The 18,908-nt window shown below is 44.2% G+C and overlaps 2 protein-coding genes across 2 annotated transcripts in view; both read left to right on the forward strand.

Annotated features, from left to right (window-relative positions):
• Positions 1 to 18,908, forward strand: part of ENTREP2 (endosomal transmembrane epsin interactor 2) — a 238,619-nt gene that overhangs the window by 161,552 nt on the left and 58,159 nt on the right. The gene's annotated exons all lie outside the window — the stretch shown is intronic.
• NSMCE3 (NSE3 component of SMC5/6 complex) lies at positions 16,069 to 17,579 on the forward strand. The gene has a single exon (XM_086364127.1). The coding sequence runs from the start codon at positions 16,163 to 16,165 to the stop codon at positions 17,018 to 17,020; it is 858 nt and encodes a 285-aa protein (XP_086220253.1). The 5' UTR covers positions 16,069 to 16,162; the 3' UTR covers positions 17,021 to 17,579.

The following is an 18,908-nucleotide window of genomic DNA, read 5'->3' on the forward strand; positions in this document are numbered from 1 at the left end:
AGGTCTATTCTCACCCTGGAATTGATTCATCAGCTCTGACTCTGTCTCCTGTGATCATGGGCCCCCCGGATCAGCTCCAGTTGTCCTGGGGTTGGACTGATGCTCCGATTGGGGTCTGGGGTTCCGTGCAGTGCTGCAGGAGCTCCCATTTCTTGGTCTTTGTTTTCTGGCTGGTTGTCAGGCTCTCTTGCAGTTTTTCTGCTCCTGTGTTTACCTACGCGGTGGCAGGGCCGTGTCTGTTGCAGGTGTCCCTGCCAGCACTCCATGGTGATGCTCTGGCGTGTGGTTCTTGGCTCCCGCGTGCTGACCAGTCGTGGTCCTCCACCAGCCTGCTCTCTGCCCCCAGGAGAGGGTGGGGGTGCCAGCAAGCCCAGGGCGCCCCCACAAAGTCCCCAGGGTCGTATTTGCCTCCCCAAACCCAATGTACTGTCCCTTGGCCAAGCTGGGCAGGCCCACCCCTCGAGCACTGGCCAGGCCTCCATCCTGGCCCCTTGATCCCTGTGGAGCTCATGACTTGCAGGATATGAGTCTCTATTCCAAAGTCTTTTCCATTGAGTGACTTGCAGTGTCAGGAGAACTCTCAGGATGCTGCCGACCTGCCTTCGTCTCACGGCCACCATGGAAGGTGAGGGAGGGAAGGGGTCAGGAGCCTTCAGAACCTCCTAATTGTCCTCTGTCCCCAGTCCCCTCTCAGTTCAGACAGAATGCTGTGTCTCCATCTTCCTTTTTTGATTTGACCTCTTGAGATGTCTGCCCTGTAGGTTTCATGAGGAGCCAGGGGAGGGACTTGTGGGCCTATGTCCCACAAGGCAGACCTGGGTGGGGGAGAGGTGTTTTCCTGGCACCTGGGTCACCTGCAGAAGCCAGGTGGACATCCATGGAGCATCATTGTGCCAGGTTTGCTGACGGCTGAAGGCTACTGTTTTCAACTCCTCACATTATCCTGTGTGACAGGCATTCCTACTAAACACCACGGATTGGTGAGTGGACTGAGCACAGAGGTTTGAACCCAGAGACTCCTGGTCTAGAGCCTATGCTTTCTGCCTGACACTGCCTCTGTAAGGAAGGGCGGGAGGGGACCTTGGGCCATGGGGACAAAGTACTGTGGTAGTGATAATGACAGCCCCACAACATGTGAGCAGGTGCTGGGACACAAAAGCTGAAGACATTCTTTACAGAATCACTGTGGGAACCATTCTTACATCCAGTTCAAATCCAGGACTTCTCTCCCATTGCATTTTCTGCTGCTGTAACACAGTGGGTCTTTGTAGAAATTGCTTCCTACTCTGTGCCAGGAACTGCCCCAGGTGCTTCATGTCTGTGTTGCTCACCTTCCTACTGACCCCAGGAAAGCTCTGACCCTCTGTTACTGACAAGGAAAGGGGGTCAAAGAGAAAGGGGGTGACCCACTGAGTCAGCCAGCTGGTGGGGGCCCCTGGGTTATGCTGTTTGAGGACACTGCCTTGCCCAGGGTGATGTCACCGAGCTCCTAAGGCTGAGATGTGAAGACTTCTCTGCTTTGCCTGTGACCGGCCTTCACCAGGAATGAACTTAGAAAAGGTGTCAAAACATGTCAGTTCAGTCAGTTCAGTTCAGTTGCTCAGTCGTGTCTGACTCTTTGTGACCCCATGGACTACAGCACGCCAGGCTTGCCTGTCCATCACCAATTCCCGGAGCTTGCTCAAATTCATGTCCATTGAGTCGGTGATGTCATCCAACCATCTCATCCTCTGTCGTCCCCTTCTCCTCCTGCCTTCAATCTTTCCCAGCATCAGGGTCTTTTCCAATGAGTCGAGTCTCTGTATCAGGTAGCCAAAGTATTGGAGTTTCAGCTTCAGCATCAGTTCTTCCAGTGAATATTCAGGACTGATTTCCTTTAGGATTGACTGATTTGATTTTCTTGCAGTCAAAGATTCTTGAGAGTCTTCTCTAAACAGGTCCAGATTTCTGTTCGAGGGTAATTGTTGAGGTCATAGTGTATAAAAGAAGTGATCTGGAGACAGGAATCTTGGGGAAAGACATTTACTTAGTATACAGCTGTTTGTCCCCCAGAAAAAATGACAGAAATGAAAACTTTGTTGCTCATTAGTTGACATTTAACCCAATATATTGTTTCTCTTCTAAAACAGAAAACATAAAAGCTCCTTAGTGGATGTTGTGGGCGGCTGGGGCAACCATAACAGAACACCACAGAGAGGGCAGGGGTGGGGCTTACAGCAGATATGGATTTTCTCAAAGTTCCTGTTGAGTTCCAGTGAGAGCCCGATTCTTGGCTTGCAGACAGCTGCCTTCCAGCCGAGTGGCCACACGGCCTGTCCTTGGTGCATGTGGGGAGGCCGTGCTCTCTTGCTCTTCCCTCCTGTCAGTTCAGTACAGTTCAGTTCAGTCACTCAGTCATGTCCGACTCTTTGCGACCCCATGAATTGCAGCATACCAGGCCTCCCTGTCCATCACCAACTCCCGGAGTTCACTCAAACTCATGTGCATCAAGTCAGTGATGCCATCTAGCCATCTCATCCTCTGTCGTCCCCTTCTCCTCCTGCCCCCAATCCCTCCCAGCATCAGAGTCTTTTCCAGTGAGTCAACTCTTCGCATGAAGTGGCCAGAGTACTGGAGTTTCAGCCTCAGCATCAGTCCTTCCAATGAACACTCAGGACTGGTCTCCTTTAGGATGGACTGGTTGGATCTCCTTGCAGTCCAAGGGACTCTCAAGAGTCTTCTCCAACACCACAGTTCAAAAGCATCAATTCTTCAGCGCTCAGCTTTCTTCACAGTCCAACTCTCACATCCATACATGACTACTGGAAAAACCATAGCCTTGACTAGATGGACCTTTGTTGGCAAAGTAATGTCTCTGCTTTTGAATATGCTATCTAGGTTGGTCATAACTTTCCTTCCAAGGAATGTCTTTTAATTTCATGGCTGCAATCACCATCTGCAGTAAGGCCACCAATTCTACAAGGTTAGGGCCTCCCCCTGTGACTTGTCTGAACTCAGTTACCTCCTGAAAGCCCTGTCTCTAGGCGCAGTCATAGTAAGGGTTCTTACTTGTTCTTCAACACAAGAATTTGGGCAGGACACAATTCATTCTGTAGCAACAAGCAAGTTGTTTTTTCCCTAAACATCATCTCTCCCTTTTATGTCTTTTTGCTGTGTTTATATTTCATGCAATTCTGGATTATAAAATCAGTGGGAAGAATCTGTGTCTAAATGTCTGACCTGCAGACTACCCAGCTTATTAATAGCAGTCTTTCATTGCCAAGTGATATTTCCTTTAATTTTATTTTTAATTGGTGGATAATCACTTTACAATATTGTGATGGTTTCTGCCATACATCAACATGAATGAGCCATAGGTAAATGTATGTCCCCTCCCTCTTGAACCTCCCACCCACCTCCCAGCCCTCTAGGTTGTCACAGAGCCCTGGCTGCCAAGTGATATTTCTGATGGAAAGTAGTGGGAGTGATGATTGGTATATTCAGATTATTTATTTATTTTTAAGTTTTTTTGGATGTGTTCCATTTTTATAGTCTTTATTGGGTTTGTTACAATATTGTTCCTGTTTTATGGTTTGATTTCTTGGCTGTGAGGCATGTGGGATCTTATTAATAGCTCCCTGACCAGGGTTCAAATTCACAACCCCTGCACTGGAACATGGAATCTTAACTACTAGACCACCAGGGAAGTCCCTCTCCAGATTATTTAAATATTTGAGTATTTTATTTGATTATTTTATTCAACTTTCAGTATTTTACATGTTAGCTGAAAACCACATAGGATTAATTTTTACAAGGTGGCTGTTCAGATTTTCATTTTGTCTCATCAGGTAATCATCCTGTACTTTTTGTAGAAAAGAAAGGATAGGGTGCCCTGTGCGGTTTTAGGGATGAGATACATCTAATGTTCTCATTTAGTTACAGAAAGCTAGAGAGAACTACTGCTTTAAACATTGGGTTCTCAGCAAATGGACTTAAAAGTAAAAAATAGTATTTGCCATTTTTTCCCTGTCAGTCTCAGGTCCTTTGATATAACTTGCTCTTGGGAAAAAATATCAGACAAGTATTCAAAACTCGCTCTGTGTGATCAGAAGTAAAAATCTATCTTTTCTGAAATGTGCTGAATTCGGAGAGTTAATTAGAAAGGAGACCTTGTCACATGGTATTCTACACTTATTATATTTAGCTTTTCCAGTGAAATAAGATACCTCCTTCTTCAGCTATCTTGGTATTTTCCATCTTTCAGCCATACAGGATCACGTTTCCTTTCATATTCAAGTGAGCAGGCTTCTGCCCTAAGACCCCAGATTTGGGGAGCCCTGTGTGTTCTGTCTCCATCTCAATCACCAAGGATTGCTGTAGTCCTAGAGGTTTTCCTGGTTACCCCGCTTCCAGTTTCCTGTTGCACTGAATGCTTATGCTCCCTGAACCCTGGGCCTCCCACAACAGCCTGTACCCCACCACTTGCCCTAGGCCAGGTACCAATTTCTTCCCTGAAGCATCACTGGCCCAGATGTGACAGCAGCTCACAGAGTCCCTGCCATACTGCCTGGCAGTCCTGACACTCTCCCTGGGTCCCAGTGATCATCACATTGCCAAACTAGTTGTCATCTGGATGGATGGATGGATGAATGGATGGTTGGGTGGATGGATGGATGGATTGATGGATTGTTGGATGGATGGATTTTTGGATGGGTGGAAGGTGAATTGTTGGATGGATGGATGGATGGATAGATGGACGGGTGGAAGGATGGATTACTGGATGGATGGATTGTTGGGTGGAAGGATGGATGAGTGGATATGAAGAGTGGCATCACATTGCTGGGGAATCACTGGATGAAAGAGCTGAGCTTAAAGGTCCTGCTGCTGCTATTAGGAAGATAAGTTAAAACTCTATGTTTTTGTATGAATAATTACCAAGATTATTATGAGAAGAAGCAAGGTGTAGGGCAGAATCCAGCAAACCCCTTTCCTGTCCATTTGTATCTGTATAGATGAATATGTGTAGACACATAATTGTCAATGTTTTGTGGAAGGAGTCAAAAGACAGTGTTCATGATGGGAGTTTTAGAGAGCGGGATTAGAATACAGATAATACAGGAGATCTTGCCTTTTCATTTAGTATTTTTCTGTGAAGTTTGAGTTCTCTAACCATGCTACTCATATTTTTCTTTTAAAACTTTAGAAGGGTTTTTTAGTGGCAAGACTATGGGCTACTTAGAGGATTTTTTCTTTGCAGTACTTGCCTCTAAAAGAATAAACAATTGCTATAAAAATTTTAAATAAAGGCAATTTTGTTTAGCAAAATTCAAGAAAAGCAGTGCTCATCTTTAGGGACTTCCTTGGAGCACTAAAAGGTCTTGATTCACCAAATAAAGTTTAGATGCTGTTCAGTATTTTCTATTTGATAAGCCAGAAAAACCTTTACTTATGTCCCTAAGATTTTCAGCAACAAAAATCTCAGATAATCAGAGCACTTTGTTTCCCTGTTTTCCTATAACTTTACTATAATTTACAGTGTAAAAGATTGACAGACAAATTCTTAGTAAATGGGCAAAGTGTTAACAACTGTATATAAAGTTTTATGTCTGAGTTCGGCTCCGGGTATTGCCCTGGACTCAGTGGCGGCATAGGTGTCAGTTGAACTCCAGTGCCCTGGGGATCCCTGTGGAAGGAGGACTTGTGAAGCCCTGGAATCTTTGCTTAACTTTGTGTGTGGTGTTTAAACTGTAAACCTGGGTCTGTTTTCCCTGGGTTTTTCCATTTTTGACGTTTGCTCATTATGTGTCATCTTCATTCTCACACTGCAGATATCTGGTATCATTCAGGGATTGCTAGAGGCTTCTTCTTCAATAAGAAAAGTGGAAAGACAAAAACAACTATTTCTCTTAAAACTGAAGAAAGCCATTTTATGACCAAGAAATGCACTTGATTACCAACACAAAAAATAATTATGAAATTCTTCATAATGAGCATTTCATCTTTAATTTCATCTTAGAATTTGAGATGGAAAGTCCGCATTCACAGACTTTTTTAAGTAGAGTGATCCTGGCTCAGGGAGCAGCAGGTCCTAATTTTATTTTTGGCATCTTAGTTCCCCAACCAGGGATCGAACCCTCACCCAGTGCAGTGGAAGCAGAGTCTTAACTGCTGGACCTCCAGAGAAGTCCCTTATTATTATTATATATATTTTTTCTAGTGTTTCAACAGACCTACACAGTTCACTTACACTGAAGACAAGTAGGAATATATTCTACGGGAAGTTGATAAAGTTTAAGTCCATGAACAGGCAGACTACTTCATATTACATTTTCAAATGGATGAGGACTTAATGAAGATCTCTCACCATAGCTTCAGAATGGGCGTATTTATAACCCTATCCTGCCAAAAATAATTACTTCCCATTTTTTTCTTGCCAACCTTTTCAGTGCCTTTCACAGAAAATGGGAAAAGGGAGCTGGTACAAACAGGGGTGTTTCCCACAAGAAGTAAGGAAGGTTTTGGAATCTGAGCAGTTTGTATGCCTTGTCTGTTCTGGAACATTCTGTCTTGGAACGTTCCCTGTTTTTATGTTTGTTTATTTCACATCTCATTCATTCTCTTAAGCCAGTTGCACAACATTCCTTTCCAAATGCCACAGTTATAAAAGACTGGACTGGCTCCTTATGGTACACATGGTTATCTGCTGAGGATCCCCAGTGTGGTTCTGGAACTGAGCTCATGGCCCAGGGGGCCTGATCCTGGGTTCTCTGGGGAAGGAGCAGACCAGTCTGAGTAGCCTCGGGGGCGGGAGTGAGGGTGGGGGTGCTTCTGTTTAGAGCCCTCTTGCTCCTACTTCACCCTGAACCTCCAAGAGTCTCCTCAACCCTCCTGGTCCCCTCCCCAGGGGCTGTGTCATCTTGCCCCCTCCACCCCCCTGCTCCAGGGATAGGAGCCCTTGGCACTGACTCTTTCCTTCTCTGCCCCCAGGGTAGCCTCTAAAAAGAAGGCAGAAAGAGTCCATTTTTAATGTTATTATTGTCCCTCATTTTTAATTTGTATTCATGTGCAGTTATTTCAGTTTTTCAGAGTTGTATTATGTGTTTCGAACACATATTACTATTTGTTTTTCAGCTCATGCATGGAAATGCTTCATGTTTCTCAGGGATGGTTCCAACTAAAACTGGTCTTTGATTTTAGAGTCTCAGAGTTTTTTCAGATGAACTCTGGGCATTCCTAAATTAAGAAAACATGTCTAAATGAAAATAGATTTTAAAAGAAATTAAAATTAATAACACTAGAAATAATTTTAAAAAGGTAGATGAGCTACCATTGTCAGAAACCATTGTGAATCACCATAAACAACATACAAAGCAAAAGGGGTGGGTAGGGGCAAGGCTCATTGCATGGAGGACAGAGAGGAGGGAAATTTTATGTTTTGCATATAAATTACAATTAAGAAAGTATGGCTTTCTCAGCTTGGTAACTGAGTTGAAGAAATTGGAGAATATGAATCAGGGTATCCTTTAGAAAAAAATGATATCCATGTACAACCTGGATCAAATTTCATATGCATTTGTCTTTTGTGGCTAAGTATAATAATGTTATGGACACAAATTTTGTATTAAATGCAGCCACGAAGTTAAGAGATGCTTGTTCCTTGGAAGAAAACCTAGGATAAACCTAGACAGTGTATTAAAAAGCAGAGACCACTTTGCCAACAAGGGAGGTGAAACCAGTCAATCCTAAAGGAAATCAACCGTGAATATTCATTGGAAGGACTGATGCTGAAGCTGAAGCTCCAGTACTCTGGCTACCTGATACACAAGAGCTGATTCACTGGGAAAGACCCTGATGCTGGGAAAGATTCAGGTCATGAGGAGAAAGGGGCAACAGGATGAGATGTTTGGATGGCATCATCACTCAGTGGACTTGAGTTTGAGCAAACTCCACGAGATAGCGAAGGACAAAGAAGCTTGGCTTGCTGCAGTCCATGGGGTCAAAGAGTTGGACACAACTGAGCAACTGAACAACAGAATCAAAACATTTGATGAGAGGAAAGACAATTTTGCTTCTTTCCAATCTTCAAAATTTTTCTTTTATTTCACTGGCTGTGACCTCAAATAAAATGATGAACAGACATGGTTATGGATAGGTTTCTTTATTTCTCACCTCAGAGGAGACACTTTAAATATTTCACAATAAAGTGTGATGTGTAATGCAGACTGTTTATAGTGACTGTTTAAGTTTCTGTCTATTTCAAGACTGCTAAGTTTTGTGTTTGGTCAGTTTCTTTTTTTAAATCATGAATAGGTATTGACTTTTCTCTTATGATTTCTTGCTGTCTTTTGAGATGACCATATGAGAGATCTCCTTTATTCTGTTAGTATACTGAATTACCTGGATTTGAGTTCTCATGTTGAATCTTGTGATTTTGTGCCTTTTTAATTCAGGGGTTTTGATTATTTATTTATGAGGGAGAATGGGCTTTCATCTTGATTTTTCAAAATGTCCATGTCAGATTTTTATGTTAAGTTTATGCTTTATTCATAAAACACATGGGAATAGTTCCCCGTTTTCTTTTCTGGAAGTATTATTGTTCATATTATTTCTGTTTTAAAGTTCAATAGAATTCACTAGTGAAGGCACCCAGATCTGGGGTTTCCTTTGAGGGGAAGTTTCGAATCACAGATTCATCAGCTCCCAAAACCAGTCAAACTCTTCTGTGTTTTTGTACCAGTTTTGACTGGTTGTGCTTTTCTAGGAATTTCCCCCTTCCATCTGTTTTCAAAGGTCTTGGCAAACGTAGCAGTAATACTCTCTTGTTACCCTTTTTCTGTCTGCAGGGATGCGCCCTGCTGTTGTTCACACCTTCGGGAGAGAACAGTGAGCTGGTTCTGGGAGAGAGTGGGGGCTGATGGAGGTTGCTGCCAGGGCGGGGGTATTGCTAGGACCATACTGACCACAGGCCCCACTTCACCCCCTGTCAGGCTTCCCTCATGGCCACTCCCTGGAAAAACCCAGCAGGAAGCCTTCTAACAAGAGAGAAACAGAGCTCCCAAAGACCCCACTCCAACATGAGTGGTCTGGAGCTGAGACATCACAGCTCCCACCTTGGGCTTCTCAGTGTCCTCAGGACCCACCCCACCTGGAGGAGAATCCGTCTCCCCACTCTTCTTCTTGTTCCTGGGGCGAGCTGAAAGTGTTTCGGCCCAGGCTCTTATCAAAATATCCCTTCTTCTGTTTTGAGAATCCTTATGAACAACTGTGTTATAATTTACATTATCACTGTCCATTAGGGTTTTAAAATAAATATTACAAAATGTGCTCTTGCTGTTACTCACTTCACTGTCTTCCCCTCCCAAGGATCCTTGTTTGATTGCGTTCTTTGGTGTGAGTGGCTGGAGTGTTTTCACAGCGGCCACCTCAGAAATCACACTCCCCACCCTGCACATCCTATAATCAGTTCCTTTGTGCTGATATAATACTTTGCCTGGTAGAGAATTCTTAGGAAAGAGTCCCATCTTTTCTCTAGTCAGTAACTGTGATTCTATTATCTACTAGTTTCCAAGACTAAAAGCAAGAAATGTGATGATAAGCTGATTATTTCTAGAAAGAACTTGTTGTTTTTGTCTTTGTGGTTTCATGCTTATATGATTTTTGTCTCTTCTTCAAATTCAGAAAATCTGCCAGCACGTATCTAAAGTCTGCCTTTTCAGAACACTTTCAAACAGAAAACCCGAATTGCTTCTTCTTTGATGTTGTTTGCTTCTTGTCATTTTTTTTCTTCCCCAAACTTGTAAATTATTTACTTATTGTGCCTCCTGCTTCTACCCTTCATAACTTGATATTTCATTTGTGATTTTCATTTCGTTAACTTTTTGTTCTGTATTATATGACATGTCTTTCATTTGAGCCTCCTAAAATAGTAATTTGGTTTTCTGCAGGGAATGTTCTCTTTTATGGTGCCTCTACTGAAGTTTTAAGTGAAAAAAATCAAGCATTATTCTGTTCTAGAAGCAGTTTGTTGTGCTCTAATAATATCTCCTTATGTGTTCTCATTATGTTTCCATTATATGGACTATTTGTTTCCTCCATTAGTTCTGCCCCGTGGTAGCCATCTGTTCTAGAATTCAGCTCTCTCCTGCCTTCAAATCACTATGCATCTTAAGAGTTTTCTTTGCCTGATCATTTTTTTTTTTTAATTTATATATCCATTTATTTTTTATTTATTTTTGGCTGTGATCTTGCTCCACTACCTGAGCTTCAGCAGCATCTCAAGCCTACATTCGAATGGCTACAGATCTCAGAGCCAGGTGGAAGGACTGGTACCTTGGGACTCCTACATCTACAGGTGTCAGTTGAGGTGCTCTGGAGCTGCTTTTAGCCGCAAGTGATATAAAAACAAATTCACAAAAGCTGAAACAGCAAAAGTAGTTACTGACTTAAATGATAAACCCAGAGGTGGACTGCTCTAGAGTTGGCTGGGTCGGTAGCCTGGCATAGTTTTCAAAATATGTGCAGGGAGCTGCCAGTGACAACCTTGTATTTTTAAAGCCCTGCTCCACAACTATGTAGTCATTTCTAATCCCAACCAGTCCTAACTTAACAAGCACCCTTGCTTCCTGCCATCTCTGATCCTAATTTTTGATCACTTATGTAACCTTGTCTTTTTCTGCCTTTGTAAAGCCTCCCTCATTTTGTCATCTGGGGGAACACAATTCAAGTTTTTCTTGGATCTGTGTCTCCAGGCCTGCAGTGCCAAAAAATCTCCAACAAACACCTCTTTATATCCAGTAGGTCTCCATTCTGGGAATTTTTGGTTAACATAGGTAACGATACCTCGTCGAGTTCCATTCCTATGAAACAAGGCTCATTCTTCAGCACCCTGTTTTCCCTGAGAGAATGGGTTTAGAATTTGCTCAGTTTCGAGTGAGGGTAATCTACTCTCAGGGAGGTACAGCAGAAGGAGGGGATTTTACTTGTTTAGCTCTTCCCAGGAGTCTGACCCTGAACTCTGGATCTCGGGATTCAGACAGCAGCATGGGGACTGCTCCTCCATCTCTTAGATCTCCTCTGAATTGGCTTGCACCTGAGACAGGTGACTCCCTAGCGAAGGCAAACCTGGCTGGGCATACATCACCCATCAGCTTGTTCACTAGGAGGAAAGAGAACCTGTGTGAACCCCTGAGAGGGGTTCCCCTGAGAGGACACTGCTTGGACTCCTGACCGGTCACTGAGCCGTGTGCAAGCAGGAAAAGGGGGCCTCAGAGAGATGGGGAAGGACAGATACAGAAAAGAGGGCAGAAGCAAGCAAATAAACAGCAACTTATTGGCCACAAATAAGACCTTATGTGTTTGTAACCTTTTAGCTTAATAAGCCTTGATGGTTTTCCTAAGTAAAAGACCCTGGGTGATTGCAGGATGCATATCTCTTGAAAAGAGTCCAAGAGGAGGCTTCTGGGCCAAATGGCTACAACACTTGAAGGACGCTGCCTCATTGAGCTCACCTCTCCACTCCCTTTCACCACCCATAGAAGGCTCTGTTGCCACTTAACATATTCTTTCCTGAGGGACAAAGTGTTACTAGGTAGTCTTATCATATGATTTAACCATGATGGATCTTAGTTACATGTGAGCACATACAAGGGGTTTCATTAAAAGCATGAAACTATCCGGATTGCTTTTCCTGCCATATGCACTGACATAGCATCTGCCTACCCACCCACCCCAACTACTATGTTCACGTATTGTGCTCCATCTACTTCTTTCCATTGGAAAAAACAGAGAAACTGTTTATACATGACGACTGCATGCTTTATCATTGCTTTTCATCCCCAAAAGTCTCTACCTGCTTTTCTTTTTAAGTTGTGTTGGTTTCTGCTGTACAGTAATGTGAATCAGTCATAAGTATATATAAGTACATATATCTCCCCTCCATCATGAGCCTCCCTCCCACCCTTCCATCTCATGCCTGTAGGTGATCAGAGAGCACTGAGCTGAGCTCCCTGTGCTATACAGCAGCTTCCCGCCAGATATCTATTTTACCCATGGTGGTGTACATATGTCAGTGCACTGAAATATATATATTACCTACCTGCTTTTTGCACTAGGTTGAAGTCATAAAATTTAAAACCTTCTTCTATTTCTGTAAGAACTTCCGCTGAATGAAGAGAAGAATCTAGTAGATAATAGAGATGATTAGAGCTTCTTAGCAGACATTTGCTACCAAGGAGATGAAATAAAGCAATCAATTACTTAGAAGCATCTAAAGAGCAGTATATACTAGGCATTTCTTTGTTCAATGGACTTGAAATCTCAGCTAGCTTAGTTTTTGCCTCAAATAAAAATTTTTGGGGGGGTCAAGTAATAAAAATACTAAGGTCATTAACATAAAGTGTTTGCACATGTTTTTCTTTTTTAACCATTTGTTCTTATTCCTCCACTGGCTGAACAAAAAGTCATAAATATCATAGTCACTTGAGTTTGATGAATTTACTTACAACTTGAATGTGTGCAACTTCTAAGGCATGATGTCACAATGAAGTTAAAATTCACTGAAAGTATATTTTTCATTTATCTCCCAGTCAAGAAAATCAACATTGAATTTCACTTTTTAAAAGAAAATTAATAGCACATTGGTAATTTTTTCCAGACTCTTCCCTGATTTCTGTGTACATGTGCTTCACTGCAGTAAACCTCTTTCTACATACAGCTTTGACAGCCCTCAAATACCATTGGTCCACCATAGCCACAGGTTCTGCATCTGTGGATTTAAACAATTGCAGATCGAAAATATGAGAAAAAAGAAAAATCCATAAAGTGCCAAAAAATCAAAACTTAAATTTGCTGAGTGCTGGCAATTATTTATATAGCAGTTAAATTGTACTTATAACTGTTTGCCTAGCATTTATATCATATAGATATTAAAATAATCTAGAGGTGTTTGCTGACGTGCATGGGTTATATGGAGATTCTATGCCATTTTGTATAAGAGCCTTGAGCATCTAAGTATTTTCATATCTGAGGGGCTTCTGGCACCAGTTGCCAGAAGCCAAGGGAGGACTGTTTAACATAAAACCCCTGAAGGAAACACAGGCCCTGTGCTAGGTTTTGGCAAACCTCTCACTCTTAGTCCCCTGAAGCCTGGACTAGTAGTCTCATTTTGTTGATTTGGAAACGGAAGGGAGTGTCAGCAGCTTTCCCTCTAATCTAGATCCATCTGACTCCCAAACCTTTATTTTTCAAGGTCCTGGTATCTGTGTTCTCTGTGTGCTCAGCATATGGTTGAAAGCAGTCTCTGGAGGCAGGCTGCCTGCTTTCGTTCAGATCCACAGCTTCAACTTCCTTGCTTCAGGTCCTTGCTACAGTTAACATTCTTCTCTGTGCCTCAGTTTCTTCATCTGTGTGAAAAGGTCATAAAAGCATAGGCCTCGCAGGGCTGTTGTGGAGATTAAATGAGGTAATACCAAGACTACTTACAAGGTTTGATCCAAGGTTACCTTTGTGGTGATCAATAGCTGCTGCTGTTTATATTTGTTATTACTGTTAGTGTTATTACCACCATCCTCATCACAACAGCTTCCAGTGTCAGCCTGAGGTGGAATGTGGCCTGGGAGACGTCTCCCTGCAGTGCTTAAAACATCACCCTAATCCTATTAATTTACGTCTCTATTTTCCAGACACTGTGTAGAGAGGTGTTTTAAGACTTAAAACTGGTATTTTTTTTTTTTTCACCCATTTTGAGTATGACAATCTTTTATCTGGGCAAAGATGTTGGTGATGGACACTGCTGATTTTCATAGTCACAGGGGTCGCTAGACCTGTGGGATTACTGGGTAACTGAAGTGACTACCTGAGCAAGACAAAACACTAAAAAATACCCCAGCCCAGCAGTTGACAATGGCTTTCCTCTTATTTCCCATTTCTGTCATCTTTTGGTAGATTTTTTTAAACTCGAGATACAATTGATCTTTCTGAAGGGACCTTTTGCAGGATTCTCAACTGTAGGAGGTTTCTTTGCACTTGAGTTTAAATTTTAATTTGCAAGGAAACTGAAGCAGATGGATTGTCCCATTGTGAAAGAAAAAAATGAGTGTCTTGATGATACATTCGTTTTTCTTAGCAGGCTTCTGCCATTAAGATTGATGCTTGGGGATATATTGTTAGATCTTGTGTGGAACAGAAAGTTATTACTCATAGTTTACCAGATTTTAGCATACTTGCATCACAACACAGAATATCATTTTACATTTAGTATTGCTTTTCCAGCGCCATTATCAGATTGCATTTTCATAGTAAATTACAACAAAATTTTATGCTACCAACATTTAATGAAATTTTAATAAGGTTGTGTTTTGATGTTATTATTCAAATAATGTGTTGTGAATTGCTTTCCTTTGAGTACATTTGCATTAAAGAGGAACTCGATTTGGTTCTTTGAACAGTTTACCCACTTTCTGGTAGCTTTAAGAAGACAAAGAGGGAAATTAAGTTTCGTCTTTGCAAGTCAGTAAATAGAAAAGGAACACATTTGCTAGGATCTGTGGATCCTAGCAACCCACTCCAGTACTCTTGCCTGGAAAATCCCATGGACGGAGGAGCCTGGTAGGCTGCAGTCCATGGGGTCTGCGAAGAGTCAGACACAACTGAGCGACTTCACTTTCACTTTTCACTTTCATGCATTGGAGAAGGAAATGGCAACCCACTCCAGTATTCTTGCCTGGAGACGGGGTAGCCTGGTGGGCTGCCGTCTATAGGGTCGCACAGAATCGGACACGACTGAGGCGACTTAGCAGCAGCAGCAGCAGTAATGACAGCAGATTACAGATGGTTTGAGTTAATGAAATGACTCACGTTGGTTACTAAAGCGGCACAATTAAAAATATAAAGTAGACGTTTCACAGATTATGAGGGATGATAACCTGGAGTTTTCGCTTTCTCGTTAATCTCTAAGGCTAGAGACTAACATGTTAGCAATTCTTGGTCAGAGATGCCCCAAATTAAATGGTAGTCTCTTGAGACCGACTTCTCTGTTGGTAGCATTCTCTTAGCCATTTCTGCCAAATTTGTGGTTGTGAGCTCAAGGCCCATGCTTTCCATGAGCACGTGCTTCCAAGAGATAATACTCCCCAGACCAAGCAAAACCCCTCCACTCATCGTGCTTTCTGGGTTGACTGTGCCATGCTGTCCGGCTGACAGAGTTGATTACACAGAGTATCAAGGCTGAAAGGTGAAGAGACCGGGAGAGCCCTGCTTGCGAGACGAGGCTGTGTTTACCATTGTTTCTAAACAGACTCGGGCTTTAGAGAAAGTAACTGGTGGAAAATGGTGAGAAGGGGCTGGCGAAGGCCAACTAGTAGTCCTTGGGGTCTTTTAATTCTCTTTACGCCCAGTTTTGTGTGGAAAAAAAATTGCTCTTCCTTCCTTTCCACGCTCTTCGCCGTATTTTTCTCCCATATTCATCCTGGGAGTTTCCTTCACCTACAAACAGCCCTAATCTCAGAGCTCTCGACTCTCAAGTTTCTACAACCCTGGCCTGGGTGCGATCCTCATCCAAGCCGCACACTAGCTCAGGAGCTCTGCTTCCTGTTCGCCATCGGCAGGGTTTGGTAATAAGGACGACTGCGGCTGCTAAGTCGCTTCAGTCGTGTCCAACTCTGTGCAACCCCAGAGACGGGAGCCCACCAGGCTCCGCCGTCCCTGGGATTCTCCGGGCAAGAACACTGAAGTGGGTTGTCATTTCCTTCTCCAATGCATGAAAGTGAAAAGTGAAAGTGAAGTCGCTCAGTTGTGTCCGACTCTTCGCGACCCAATGGACTGCAGCCTACCAGGCTCCTCCGTCCATGGGATTTTCCAGGCAAGAGTACTGGAGTGGGGTGCCATTGCCTTCTCCGAATAAGGACGACACTTAGTCATAATAAAACCCGCAAGGCTGCAAGGAGTACCAGCTTATTAACGCCGCCGCCGCCCGCGGCCGCCGACCAGACGGAAGCGACCTCTAGACGCGGCGCGGCCTTGATGACGCAACGCGCAGCCTCCGTGACGCAAGCCCGCAGCTTCCGTGACACAACCGCTTCTCAGGGCCCGCCCACAGCTACGCGGACTAACGGCTAACCGACCTTCAATCCCTGGCACCGCTGCCGGTTAGTGGGAGTCCGCGCGGTCGGGGTCTCGCCGCCGCGACATGTCGCAAAAGCCGAAGAGCCGGGGCCGCCCCAGCTCCCAGGTCGAGCGGGAGCCGGGTGGCGGCGGCGAGGAGGCCCCGAGTACGTCTCGCGGGCCTGGCGGCGCCGCGTCGCAGCGTCGGGCCCAGGCCTCCCCCGCCCCGGGGCCGCGCTCGCAGAAGCAGCTGGAGCTGAAGGTGGCGGAGCTGGTGCAGTTCTTGTTGATCAAGGACCAGAGGAAGATCCCTATCCGCCGCACCGACATCCTGCGGCACGTGGTCGGCGACTACAAGGACGTGCTCCCAGAGCTGCTGCGGCGGGCGGCCGAGCGCCTGGAGTACGTGTTCGGGTACCGGCTGGTGGAGCTGGAGCCGCGCAGCAACACCTACATTCTGGTCAACACGCTGGAACCGGTGGAAGAGGATGCGGAGGTGCGCGGCGACCAGGGCACGCCCACCACTGGGCTCCTCATGATCGTTCTGGGGCTCATCTTCATGAAAGGCAACAGCATCAAGGAGACCGAGGTCTGGGACTTCCTGCGGCGCCTCGGGGTACACCCCACCAAGAAGCACCTCATCTTCGGGGACCCCAAGAAGCTCATCACCGAGGACTTCGTGCGGCAGCGATACCTGGATTACCGGCGCATCCCGCACACGGACCCCGTGGACTACGAGCTCCAGTGGGGCCCGCGCACCAACCTGGAGACCAGCAAGATGAAGGTGCTCAAGTTCGTGGCTAAAATCCACCACCAGGACCCCAAGGACTGGCCGGCGCAGTACTGCGAGGCTTTGGCGGACGAGGAGGCCAGGGCCAGACCCCAGCCCGCGGGCCCGAGTCCAGCCACTGCCCCTGCCCCAACCCTTTCTCCTGTCTCTTGAAATCTGAGGCACAGCCCAGGGCCCGCTCCCTCCCCGGGGGGAAGGGCTGGAGGTGGGAGGAAGCGTCTTGCTTGTTTAAATTCGTGGTAGTTCCAGGACGTGTTTGCAAACTTTTCTTCTTGTAATGTTTTAAGTCATTTTGATTCTAAACTTTTATTTAGAGGGTGACTTGTTTTGTTTTGCTTCAGTGTCTGTGTTTTTTGGTGTAACCTTGTTAGGTTTGTAAAGCGAATTGGAAAACTTCCTACCCTGATCTGGAACTGCCAAGGAAATATAAGCGAACTGGCCCTTGTCCGGCCTTTGAACTGCCCCACTCTGTAAAGGAAAAGTCTTTATAAATTGAAAATGTAATTGCCTATATTCCCTTTTACTTTAACGCAGCTATTTAAAAAATCTGTTTTCTATGCATATAAGCATTTTGAGTCATTCTAAGTAATGTGCGTATTGTAGTTTTTCCAAATAATTTTTTACATTGATAATTACTATGCTGTGTGGCTGACCATTTTGTTCAATTTTTTTTTGCTACTATAGTTATAATAAATACTGTATTTTTAAAGCAGTTTAGCATTGTGCATTTATTTTAACCCTAAGTCATGAGAAATAAATTTCATGACTGAAAACCAGCATTGTAAGGAAAAAAAACAATTTTTGCTACATATCATTGAGGTAAATAGTGTTTCGTTGAAGTTGCTTTACTTTTATACTAGATTATGATGTAAAATATATTTCTGTGGGTCATGGAAAAGTTGATAAAAGTCTTAGTGATTAACCATGCCTATTTGGGAATCAGACTACTTGGGTTCAGAGTCTGCCTAACTTACAAATTTAAGGAGACTAAGTTGTACACAGACCTTTCCTCACCTATAAAACGGTTGATGCCTGTTACTGTGTATGGTAGTGTGATAATTAGGTATGGAAGTTTATGTAAAGTTACGGGCACAAATTTGTTTAAATTTGGCTTTTTTTCCTTGGCTTAGGACTGTTAAAATTTTTTTCTTTTTAAGTTTTTCTTTCATTCTCTTGTAAATCATGACTGTTCTTCTAGTCCGACTCTACTGTGTGGTTTACGGAAAAACAGCTCACCATGGAGCCCACATAAACAGAGCAGAAAGTAGGATCCACCCAGGCTTGGAGGGGGTGTCTGCAGTGTAGTGGACAGGATATGGGGTTTTGAGATTGTCTGACATCTCAGGACAGTACAGAACCCACCTGCCAATGTGGGAGACCTGGGTTCAGGCCCTGGGTTGGGAAAATCCCCTGGAGAAGAGACTGGCAATCCACTCTGGTATTCTTGCCTGGGAAATCTGAATTCTAGCCTGGTGGGCTACAGTCAATGAAGTAGCAAAGAGTCAGACACGGCTTATCAACAAAACCGCAGCAGCCTGAGTGAACCTGAAAGTGAAAGTGCGCGTCCCTCAGTCGTGTCCACCTCTTTGCAGCACCGTGGACTGTACAGTCCTTGGAATTCTCCAGGCCAGAATACTGGAGTGGGTAGCCTTTCCCTTCTCCAGGGAATCTTCCCAACCCAGGGATTGAACCCAGGTCTCCCACATTGCTCTTGGATTCTTTACCAGCTGAGCCACAAGGGAAGCCCAGGAATACTGGAGCGGGTAGCCTCTCCCTTCTCCAGGGGAATCTTCCAACCAGGAATCGAACCGGAATCTCCTGCATTCCAGGTGGATTCTTTACCAACTGAGCTATCAGGGAAGCCCCAAGCCTGAGGCAAAACCCATTTGACCTGCTTCAGTCATGTAACAGGAGAAGGTATTTCTGCTGTTAGGACACCGAGATTCTGGATTGTAACCTGTTCTATCCTGAATGTAACAGATTGTAACCTGTTTTATCCTGAATGATTCAGAACTTGAGGAAGCTAATACTGGGGACGTTG

The sequence above is a fragment of the Bos grunniens genome, chromosome 21, assembly GCF_055505025.1.
Source record: "Bos grunniens cultivar Pamir isolate PY7600 chromosome 21, Bosgru_T2T1.0, whole genome shotgun sequence".
Taxonomy (NCBI): domain Eukaryota; kingdom Metazoa; phylum Chordata; class Mammalia; order Artiodactyla; family Bovidae; genus Bos; species Bos grunniens.